The 12,499-nt window shown below is 45.1% G+C and overlaps 1 protein-coding gene across 2 annotated transcripts in view; it reads right to left on the reverse strand.

The window, feature by feature from the left end:
- The window catches only part of LOC119977114 (cytoplasmic dynein 2 heavy chain 1), a 734,352-nt gene that overhangs the window by 660,716 nt on the left and 61,137 nt on the right, over positions 1-12,499 (reverse strand). For both annotated transcript variants that reach the window (XM_038817726.1, XM_038817724.1), the window contains exons 10-13: positions 12,334-12,458; positions 8,262-8,437; positions 6,841-7,036; positions 6,418-6,513 (exon numbers count right to left, since the gene is read on the reverse strand). In XM_038817726.1, the coding sequence (XP_038673654.1) occupies positions 6,418-6,513; positions 6,841-7,036; positions 8,262-8,437; positions 12,334-12,458 (593 nt within the window). The remainder of the gene's footprint in view (positions 1-6,417; positions 6,514-6,840; positions 7,037-8,261; positions 8,438-12,333; positions 12,459-12,499) is intronic.

Genomic DNA, 12,499 nt, shown 5'->3' on the forward strand with positions numbered 1-12,499 from the left:
TTAGGTGCTGGATGGGGTGCTAATCAAGCAGACTGCTTTGTCCTGGATGGTGTCAAGCTTGAATGTTGCTGGAGCTGCACTCATTCAGGGAAGTTGATTTCCAGCCTCTGGCCTGCTCTTGTAACCACAGCATTTCAGTTCCATTCTGGTCAATGCCTGGTCAGCATGATGTTGATAATTGACTGAATTTAAAGTCTCCAGCTACTATGGTAGGATTTGAACCACGGTAGCATTGTGGATAGCACAATGGGTTCACAGCTCCAAGGTCCCAGATTCGATTCCGGCTTGGGCCACTGTCTGTGCGGAGTCTGCACATCCTCCCCGTGTGTGCGTAGGTTTCCTCCAGGTGCTCCGGTTTCCTCCCACAGTCCAAAGATGTGCAGGTTAGGTAGATTGGCCATGATAAATTGCCCTTAGTGTCCAAAATTGCCCTTAGTGTTGGGTGGGGTTACTGGGTTATTGGGATAGGGGGACGTGTTGACCTTGGGTAGGGTGCTCTTTCCAAGAGCCGATGCAGACTCGATGGGCTGAAAGGCCTCCTTCTGCACTGTAACTTCTATGATATGATTACACAGGTTGAATATGAAACTTGAGACAAATTAACATGCATTCGGCTCAATAGATGCATAATTTGCATTGAATATAAGATTTTGATAAATATCTCTACATCCATATCCCCCTTTAAGGCTTTGCTAAAAAGCCAAGGGCACAATTATCCCATCGGGAGACAAAGTCCCGAAGCCGGAGTGAAAACCAAAGTGTTTCTCTCCGGCGTCGGAGGCCGCTCCCAGCCCCCTATTCTCCCGCCCCCGGGAGGCTAGGAGCGGCGCCGCGTAATTTACGCGCGCCGGGCTTTGGCGCCGTGTAAAAGCGGCGGCGCATAAATGCCGACGCCGGAGTAAAACGGGAGTGTTTTCCTCTGGCATCGTCGCCCATTGCGGGGCCCCATTCTCCAGCGCACAGGGGGCTAGGACAACGCTGGAGCAGCTTCCGTCGCCCTAGCTGCCGATCCCGACCTGAACTCGGGGCCGCAGGGTCCTCGCATGCGCAGTTGGGCCGGCGCCAACTAGCGCATGCGCAGTGACCTTCTTCCCCGCGGCGGCCCCCACACCAAATGGCACAGGGTGACAGGAGCCGGCGCGGAGGAAAGGAGGCCGGGGGGCACAGAGGCCAGCCCGCCGATCGGTGGGCCCCGATCACAGTCCAGGCCACTACGGAAGCCCCTCCTGGGATCGGACCCCCTCCCCATGGGTAACCCCAGGCCTCTTCAAGGACAAGGTCCCGCTGACACGGAGGATGTTACAATGGCGCCGGCGGGACTCAGTGTGATTTTCTGGGCCGGAAAATCGACGCGCCGGCCCGGGGCCAGAGAGTCGGCACATACCCCGACCAGAGCCGTGCCAACCAAGACGGCGCCAATTCTCCGCACTGTGGAGAATTGAAGCCCAGCGTCGGGGCGGCCTGGCGCGACTCGCGCGGCGCCACGCCGATTCTCCGACCTGGCGGGTGGTCGGAGAATTCCGCCCAATGTTTTTGCCTCAACTGCTTCTCAACTGGTAGAGAACTCCACAGGTTCACCACTTTCTGGGTGTAGAAATTTATCCTCATCTCAGTCCTAAATGGTTTAGCCCGTATCCTTAGACTGCGACATCTGGGGCGGGATTCTCCCGTACCCGGCGGGGCGGGGGGTCCCGGCGGGACGGAGTGGCGTGAACCACTCCGGCATCGGGCTGCCCAAAGGTGCGGAACACCTTCAGGGGCTAGGCCGGCGCTGGAGTGGTTTGCGCCCCGCCGGCCGGTGTGGAAGGCCTTTGGCGCCACGCCAGCCGGGGGCCGAAGGGATTTTGCCGGCCGGCGCAGGTCCGTGCATGCGCGGGAGCATCTGCGGCTGCTGACGTCATCCCCGCGCCTGCGCAGGGGGGGTTCACCTTCGCACCGGCCATCGCACAGGCCCACCCGGGGATCGGTGGGCCCCAATCGCCGGGGGATCGGAGAATCCCGCTCCTGGTTCTGGACTCCCCTGTAACTGTGCATTTTGTTTTAGTTTTCAACACAATGTAAATATTGACACATGATGCCAAACATATATACTTGTAACAATAAAGATTATTATTATTATATGGGGCCGGATTCTCCATCCCAGCATTCCCCTTTTCTGGTGCGGTGTGCTCCCGCCGGCAGCGGGATTCTCCATCCCAGCAGCTGGCCAATGGGGTTTCCCATTGTGGACGCCCCAACGCTGTTGGGAAATCCATAGGCGGCAGTGTGCTGCTAGCGCAACGGAGGATCCCGCCGGTGGAGAATCCAGCCCATGAGCTTCCATTTTTAATAGTGGGACAAGAAAAAAGGAATGAAGTGGTGAAGGGGAGCAAGAATCCTTTAATGGGGATACTGCTCTTGTCGACAGAGGTGCATCATTCATTGACAGCAGGAGTGGATCTATTCCAGGCTGAATCTCCCACAGGAAGTGCTCCCACAGTCAATTCAAGATGAGTTGGAGACCATACTAGCCCCCTGGGTAAGAATAACTCAGCTGAAACATGCCTGATTCAGATAATTCCTGATGCCAATGGCATCATGACAAGTCCCTCAAGTCGTGCGCTGGGTGCAACCACCTCCCTGAGCAGCCAGGGAATATCAATGTTCGGAAATTTCCTCGTCCTATTCCACATCAAACTCCTCCTCTTCTTTCAATGAGCTGTGTAATTCAGGGGCTCCACCCTCTTCAAGGTTCATACATTTCTGGGTGGCCATGTTGTGGAGCATGCAGCAGACCACTACAATCTGCATGGAACTTGCAAGAATATGCTGCTGGACGTCAGTCTCAGCAAGAGATCACGTCTTCAGAAGCCAATTGGCCTGCTCGAAGCTGGTCCTTGTGATGATAGAATCCCTACAGTGCAGAATGAGGCCATTCAGCCCATCGAGTCTGTACCAACCCCCTGAAAGAGCAGCCTACCTAGGCCATCACCCACCCTATTCCCGTGACCCCACCTAACCTGTACATCTTTTCACACTAAGGCACAATTTAACATGGGCTATCCACCTAACCTGCACATATTTGGACTGTGGGAGGAAACTGGAGCACCCCGAGGAAACCCACGCAGACAAGGGGAGAATGCACAAACTCCACACAGTCTCCCAAGGCCAGAATTGAACCCGGGTCCCTCATGCTGTGAGACAGCAGTGCTAACCACTGTGCCAATGTGCTGCATGATTAGATGTCTTTTATAGTAGTACCACTGTGACGCCATCTTGGAGAATAACAAACCAGTTAGCAATCATCTCTTCAAGAGATATCACTTGTCCTCTAAAAGGTAATTTTGTAGCTTGAAACATGGAATGAATGAGGGAGCTCTATCTGTATCATAGACCAGTTGAACACTGAGGGAATAAAGCCCTTCATGTTGATGACCCTCACTCATCAGTCACTAGATGCCTTGATGGCTACGTGGGTGATCTCCACTGGGGGAAATTGATGGAGGCAAAATGCACTGTCCTGTGTACCTGCAAGGCTTCATCTGTATGGAATTGAATATACCATCCAGCTCTCACACATAGGGCATTAGTCACCTGGTCCGCATCTATGCCCCCAGTCTGCTCATGACCCAGTGTACAACCCATGCACTTCCCTCAAAATCTTAGGCAGGTCATATAACAAGTTCTTAATAAGCTTTTTAATCTATCCTAATTGGACTCATTTGCTAACCAGGCAGGTTCTTGGGGCCAACTTCCCCCGACTGAAGAAGTTTGCCAGTAGCAAATGCAATGCTTAGCACTGCTACCTCACTGTGCCGGAGACCCAGGTTCGATTCCGATCTTCGTTGACTGTCTGTGTGAAGTTTGCATGTTCTCCCCATGCCGGCATGGGTTTCCTTCGGGCGCTCCGTTCTTCTCCCACAGTCCAAAGTTTGCAAAGGTAAGCATTAGTACTTAAAAAGATGAGAAAGGGGATTTCATAGTGGGAAACGTAGAAATGGCTGAGGCATTGAACAGGTATTTTGTGTCAGTCTTCACAGTGGAAGACACAAATAACATGCCAATAATTGATGGCAAGGAGGCTATGACAGGTGAGGAACTAAAACAGTCATTATCACTAAGGATATAGTGTTGGGCAAGCTAATGGGGCTAAAGGTAGACAAGTCTCCTGGTCCTGATGGAATGCATCCCCGGGTACCAAAAGAGATGGTGGGGGAAATAGCAAATGCGTTTCTGATAATTTACCAAAATTCGCTGGACCTGGGGCGGTTCCGGCAGATTGGAAAACAGCAAATGTGACGAGGTGGACAAAAGACGGGTAATTATAGGCCGGTTAGCTTAACGTGTGTAGTGGGGAAAATGCTTGAATCAACCATCAAGGAAGAAATAGCAAGGCATCTGGCTAGAAATTGTCCCATTTGCCAGACGCAGCATGGAAGGTAGGTCATGTTTAAGAAATATATTGGAATTCTTAGAGGACTTTATGAGTGCGGTGGATAACGGGGGACCGGTGAATGTGGTGTATCTGCATTTCCAGGAAGCATTCAACAAGATGCCATACAAAAGACTGTTGCATAAGATAAAGGCGCATGGTGTTGTGGGTAAAGTAGTAGCATGGATAAGTAGGGTTGGTTAACTGACAGAAAGAGTGGGGATAAATGGATGCTTTTCTAGTTGGCGATCATTGGCTAATGGTGTGCCTCAGGGATCAGTGTTGGGTCCGCAATTGTTACGATGTACATAGATGATCTGGAGTTGGAAACCAAGTGCAATGTATCAAAGTTTGCAGAGAACACGAAGATGAGTAGTAAAGTCAAGTTTGCACAGGACACTGAAAGCCTGCAGTGGGATTTGGATAGTTTAAGTGAGTGGGCAAGGGTCTGGCAGATGGAGTACAATGTTGGTAAATGTGAAGTAATCCATTTTGGTTGGAATAACAGCAAAATGGACTATTATTTAAATGGTACAAAATTGCAGCATGGTGCAGAGGGACACGGGTGTCCTTGTGCATGAATTACAAATAGTTGGTTTGCAGGTGCAGCAAATAATTAAGAAGGTAAATAGAATTTGTCCTTCACTGCTAGAGGGATGATGTTAAAAAGCAGGGAGGTTATGTTGCAGCTGTATAGGGTGCTGGTGGGGCCACACCTGGAGTACTGTGTACAGTTTTGATCTGCTTACTTGAGAAAAAGATGTATGGCACTGGAGGGAATGCAGAGGATATTCACTAGGTTAATTCCAGAGTTGCGAGGATTGGTTTATGAGGATAGACTGAGTAGACTGGGACTATAGTCATTGGAATTTAGAAGATAGATAGAAGCAGGGGGGTTGTTTCCACTGGCAGTGAAACTAGAACTAGGGGGCATAGCTTCAAAATAAGGGGGAGCAGATTTAGGACTGAGTTGAGGAGGAACTTCTTCACCCAAAGTGTTGCAAATCTTTGGAATTCGCTGCCCAGCGAAGCAGTTGAGGCTACTTCATTGGATTTTTGTACAGCAAATTCCAGTGAGTATAGTCCCAGTCTACTCAGTCTATCCTCATAAACCAATCCTCTCAACTCTGGAATCAACCTAGTGAATCTCCTCTGCATTCCCTCCAGTGCCATACATCTTTTTCTCAAGTAAGCAGATCAAAACTGTACACAGTACTCCAGGTGTGGCCTCACCAGCACCCTATACAGCTGCAACATAACCTCCCTGCTTTTAAACACCATCCCTCCAGCAGTGAAGGGCAAATTCTATTTACCTTCTTAATTACTTGCTGCACCTGCAAACCAACTATTTGTAATTCATGCACAAGGACACCCGTGTCCCTCTGCACCATGCTGCAATTTTTTAACATTTAAATAATAGTCCATTTTTCTGTTATTCCAACCAAAATGGATAGATAGATTTTTGAAAAGTCAAGGAATTAAGGGTTATGAGCGGGTGGGTAAGTGCAGCTGAGTCCACAAAAAGATCCGCCATAATCTTATTGAATGTTGGAGCAGGCTTGAGGGGCAAGATGACCTACTCCTGCTCCTCGTTCTTATGTTTTTATGATGCGCAGGTTAGGTATTTTGGCCATGGGCAATTAGTGTCTAAAAAGGTTGGGTGGGGTGACTGGGTTACGGGGATGGGGCGGGGTTGTGGGCGTAGGTAGGGTACTTTTTCAGAAAGTCGGTGCAGCCTCAATGGGCCAAATGGCCTCCTTCTTACTGTAGGGATTCTATGAACACTGACGGAAAACTGGCATACCGGCCGATGCTGCTAATGTTGACATCAAGCCACATCTGTTTTTGCCCCTGGTAAAAATACAGTCCTTGATGTTTATGGGTTTAGATGTCAGGCTACCTGGAAAAACTTTTTGAAAAGTCATAATACAGAACAGATGGTTCCTCTAATCAGATAGGGAAAGTATAAAGGAAATGCCAAATTTTTTGGACCCAAATTGACTTACCTTTATTAGCTGTTCAAACGATAAAGCAGAGCTTAACATCATAGGTCTCTGGCTGGGAATCATCTGCTGATCGATAGTATTGTAAAAGTGAGCAACCTGGCAATGAAAATGGAAACATATTTAATATTGAGACTTGAACTTTCACTCCATAATTGACTCCACTTCATTCAAATGTTAACAAAAGAGCAGGGAAAAGAAATAAAATATGATCGACAAGGGTGCAGGATGTGGAGTCAAACAAACTATAAACATTGCAAACAGAAGATGCTGGAAATGCTCAAGACAGAACCTTGACCTGAAACAGCAACACTGATCTCTCTCTACAGATCCTGCCTGCCCTGTTGAACATGTCCAGCATTTTCTGTTTCTTATTTCAGATTTCCAGCATTCACACTATTTTGCTTTTGTTAAAATAATACTAACTTGTTTGAGAATAATTGCCTGTCTGTAGAACTTCTGTGCTGTAATTGCCGTTTGCTGGATTGTTGCAGGAATAGCAAACCCCAGAGCAGAAAGCTGGCGCACTTCTCTCAACAATGAAACTAGGCGGTCTGAGTAATGTATTTTCAGCTTCCCATCTGAGTGATCCAATTCTATAACTCGACCATTGGCCTGCAAACTACAGCAAATTATACCAACATGTCACTGATTATACAAACGTATGCAAACCGTTGTTTGTTAATAAAGGAGCTCTCTGCACTGTCTGGTAAAGTGGAGTTAACTTATGATTTGTCAAAATTTAACAGTGATGAATATCAGTATATTTAAAACAAAAAGAGAGAGGATAACTTTATAACTAAACTTTTACAACATGCTTAGTGTTATGGGCCAGGGTTTAGAGAACCCCAAAGTGTATCATGGTGTTCACCTGACCCACAACGTTTCCTAGATTGTGGTATAGGGAGCACATGGCCCACTCTACAGGTGTGGTATAGCAGAAATCGACAAGCATTTTTTTAAGCAAAACAATGTTTATTCTATGAACTCCAGTTAACCTTTTTAAAACATATAGTGAACATCTCAGCAGCCATCAATTCAAATACAACCCCCAAAGAATACAACACTAAGTAATCCTTACTTTCCTATTAACATCAATAAGACATTAAAAAAACTTTTAACAGAAGCACATCAGGTTTAAATTCACTACTGAGTGCAGTTAACACTCTGAATTCATCAAACAATCAAGAGATAGTCTTTACATGGCAGAGAGAACAACATTACACCTTCTCTGGCTGGCTCCAGCTCCAACACTAAAACAAAATCAAAAAAATAGACACACCCAAACTTTTCTCAAAGTGAAACTAAAAAGCAGCGCCAGAGCTCAGCTCCACCCACATTCTGACATTACTGCAGTAACATGAGCAGACAAACAGTTCTTAAAGTGACATTCTCATGATATTAGTAATGGTGAATCTGCCATTTGTGGAATTTATCTTCAATGAGCAAAAAAAAATTCCAATACTATTATTCTAATTACAAATTGCTGTTACATTCAGACCATTCACAGCATAAACTCACTGCCAGTATAACACCTGGGTGTACCAGGACGCCTAGAACTTGTACATTTGCACAAAAATACATGTAAGTTACAAGTTGGAAGCAGACCATTTGGCCCAAAGAATCAATGTTTGTGTTTGTCCTGCATAGCATTCCTGTATTTCCTGTCAGATCTTTGAGAAACAACAGGTACATTTGAATTATGGTAAAACAGCGGAGACCACCATTACGCTTACGAGCAACAATAAAATTTGATTGTGGAAGTTTAGTTATTGCTGGCAAAAATGAAGACTTTTTTGTCATTCTCTTCTGTGCACCCTAATTTTCAGTGTACAAGACAATTATACCTGATGCCAGCTGTGGGATCCGATACAGATGATTGTATGTCCCTAGACCAGTCATCAAACTGCTCTTGTTCATAAGTTCTCAACTGGTCCAGAAGTTCTTTGCAATTTTGCCAAAACGACTGAAATCCTGACAGGTCATTCAGCAAAGCCTCAGCAATCTTTACAGTATCTTCTGCCTAAAATGAAGATGCAAAATTAATATAGTCAATACAGTTTCTCTTTCTTCTTCCCTTATTTAAATTTCCTCTTCGTCCCTTTACTTCTCTTGCACAAGACCCACTCCACGCCAGAAGAACATGTAGGTAACTTGATTTGAGGTATTTTTCAATGTTATTATGGTGGCATCTGAAAGCAGTTCTCAATTACTCATTCACAAAGTTTCCTCTCTCAAGCATAACTCAGGAATTCAATTACAAGAGGATTAGAAGCCTGAAGTAACATATAACCTTTTGTATCACAGTGCCCTGGAGCACCAATGTATTCTGCCATTATGCTATCTCTACAACATATACAGATATATAGATTTAAACAATGTCGACTTCATCCGTGTTGTCCCAACAAAATTTTGGAACTTATTTTTCCCTCATTGCCTGCAATTGCTGATTCATAAGAACAAAACAAAGAACAAAGAAAATTACAGCACAGGAACAGGCCCTTCGGCCCTCCCAGGCTGCGCCGATCCAGATCCTTTATCTAAACCTGTTGCCTATTTTCCAAGGATCTACTTCCCTCTGTTCCCCGCCCGTTCATATATCTGTCCAGATGCATCTTAAATTATGCTGTCGTGCCCGCCTCTACCACCTCCGCTGGCAAAGCGTTCCAGGCACCCACCACCCTCTGCGTAAAAAACTTTCCACGCACATCTCCCTTAAACTTTCCCCCTCTTAACTTGAAATCGTGACCCCTTGTAATTGACACCCCCACTCTTGGAAAAAGCTTGTTGCTATCCACCCTGTCCATACCTCTCATAATTTTGTAGACCTCAATCAGGTCCCCTCTCAACCTCTGTCTTTCCAACGGAAACAATCCTAATCTACTCAATCTTTCTTCATAGCTAGCACCCTCCACACCAGGCAACTTCATGGTGAACCTCCTCTGCACCCTCTCTAAAACATCCACATCCTTCTGGTAATGTGGCGACCAGAACTGCACACAGTATTCCAAATGTGGCCTAACCAAAGTCCTATACGACTGTAACATGACCTTTCGATTCTTGTACTCAATACCCCGTCCGATGAAGGCAAGCATGCTGTATGCCTCCTTGACCACTCTATCGACCTGCGTTGCCACCTTCAGGGTACAATGGACCTGAACTCCCAGATCTCTCTGTACATCAATTTTTCCCAGGACTCTTCCATTGACCATATAGTCCGCTCTTGAATTAGACCTTCCAAAATGCATCACCTCGCATTTGCCTGGATTGAAGTCCATCTGCCATTTCTCTGCCCAACTATCCAATCTATCTATATTTTGCTGTATTCTCTGACAGTCCTCCTCGCTATCTGCAACTCCACCAATCTTAGTATCATCTGCAAACTTGCTCATCAGACCACCTATACCTTCGTCCAGATCATTTATGTATATCACAAACAACAGTGGTCCGAGCACGGATCCCTGTGCAACACCACTAGTCACCTTCCACCACTACGCTCTGTCTCCTGTTGCCCAGCCAGTTCTTTATCCATCTAGCTAGTACACCCTGAACCCCATACAACTTCACTTTTTCCATCAACCTGCCATGGGAAACTTTATCAAATGCCTTACTGAAGTCCATGTATATGACATCTACAGCCCTTCCCTCATCAATTAACTTTGTCACTTCCTCAATGAATTCTATTAGGTTTGTAAGACATGACCTTCCCTGCACAAAACCATGCTGCCTATTACTGATAAGTCTATTTTCTTCCAAATGTGAATAGATCCTGTCCCTCAGTATCTTCTCCAACACTTTGCCTACCACTGACGTCGAGCTCACAGGTCTATAATTCCCTGGATTATCCCTGCTACCCTTCTTAAACAAAGGGACAACATTAGCAATTCTCCAGTCCTCTGGGACATCACCCGTGCTCAAGGATGCTGCAAAGATATCTGTTAAGGCCCCAGCTATTTCGTCCCTCGTTTCCCTCAGTAACCTGGGATAGATCCCATCTGGTCCTGGGGACTTGTCCACCTTAATGCCTTTTAGAATACCCAAAACCTCCCAATTCCTTATGCCGACATGACCTAGAGTATTTAAACATCCATCCCTAGCCTCAACATCCGTCATGTCCCTCTCCTTGGTGAATACTGATGCAAAGTACTCATTAAGAATCTCACCCATTTCCTCTGACTCCACGCATAAATTCCCTCTTTTGTCTTTAAGTGGGCCAATCCTTTCTCTAGTTACCCTCTTGCTCCTTATATACGAATAAAAGGCTTTGGGGTTTTCCTTAACCAAAGATATTTCATGACCCCTTTTAGCCCTCTTTATTGCGCGTTTGAGATTTGTCCTACTTTTCCTCCAAAGCTTCATCAGTTTTGAGTCGCCTCGATCTTATGTATGCTTCCTTTTTCATCTTAGCTAGTCTCACAATTCCAACCGTCATCCATGGTTCCCTAATCTTGCTATTTCTATCTCTAATTTTCACAGGGGCATGTCTGTCCTGCACTCTAATCAACCTTTCCTTAAAAGACTCCCACATTTCAAATGTGAATTTACCCTTAAACAGCTGCTCCCAATCCACATTCCCTAGCTCCTGCCGAATTTTGTTAAACTTGGCCTTTCCCCAATTTAGCACTCTTCCTTTAGGACCACTCTCATCTTTGTCCATGAGTATTCTAAAACTTACAGAATTGTGATCGCTATTCCCAAAGTAATCACCGACTGAAACTTCAACCACCTGGCCGGGATCATTCCCCAATACCAGGTCCAGTATGGCCCCTTCCCGAGTTGGACTACTTACATACTGCTCTAAAAAACTCTCCTGGATGCTCCTTACAAATTCTGCTCCATCTACACCTCCAACACTACATGAGTCCCATTCATTGTTGGGGAAGTTAAAATCCCCAAGTCAAGAAAAATGCCACAAAATGAAAATAGGATGAAGAAACTGCTGAAGTTCAAGCAATAAGCTGTGTGATCTCGCATTTGACAATTAGTTTCCTTCATTCAAATAATTCCAATTTAATATTATTGGTTCCAAAAATAAGGGACTATCTGTTTGTTTCCATTCCTCAACATACAAACAATAAATAGATTATATAATTTGTACCCTGAAACAGAAATTACATTTGTGGTCAACTTTCATTTCCTAAATTGTTATAATACAACATTATATATAGTAAAGTCCAAGGTAAACCACAAAACGTGTCTATTCGACAAAAACAACAAATAAAAAAACCTACTGAAGAACATCAAATGGAATTCAAAGCATCCTACCAGCCTAACTTATATTATTTTGTCCTTTTCCAAAGCAGTATGCACTGTTGGTTAGAAAAGTCAAGGAGAGGTTTAGGGTTGAGAAGCAAGTCGGGACTCAGGAAGTGAGATTTCAAGAATTGAGACAAAGACAAGGGAATCAAATTATGATGGAGTGGTTAACTGTCCAACAGCTGCAAGAAATAGGTCACCAGGGTTATCCTGTGGTTAAATAATATATATTTTTCTCAATTAGCCACTAATAGATTGGGGAAAAGCAAGAGAGCAACATCAAGCCAAAATCTCCACTGTCATACCATAAGCAACTTTAGATCCACAGATCAACAGTGAGCTAGTGGCAATGTTTAAAAAAAAAGTTAACATTGACTGTTATAAATGTCCTGAGTGGCTATCCAAATATTCATGTTTCTGCCAAAACAAACTATTTGCAGCTTATAACTGTGGTAGATGTGGAGGAATGCACATAAGTTTCAAATCAGCTTATTTCGGTGCAAGAATACTGCTGCCTCTCTCAAAGTGTTGAAATGGCATGGCACATGATTGTGAAGGGTAACAATATATGGTAAATTCCTTTCTCCTTCATATTGCAAACTTCATTATTTTTAAGTCTAACATGTTGTCGAAGAGGAAACCATTTATTACTTAAACACTAACCTTTAGTTCCAGTTGTCTAACCCAAACAATATTATTGACAACCTCAGGAAGATTCTTGCCTGAAAGTGGGCCTGACAGTTCTCCGGGAACACCACGCCGCCGACTCTCAAAATCAGCATGAATACCTAATTCATTTTAAAAAAAACATCAATAAACGACAAAATTC

This window comes from Scyliorhinus canicula, chromosome 14 (genome assembly GCF_902713615.1).
Source record: "Scyliorhinus canicula chromosome 14, sScyCan1.1, whole genome shotgun sequence".
NCBI lineage: Eukaryota > Metazoa > Chordata > Chondrichthyes > Carcharhiniformes > Scyliorhinidae > Scyliorhinus > Scyliorhinus canicula.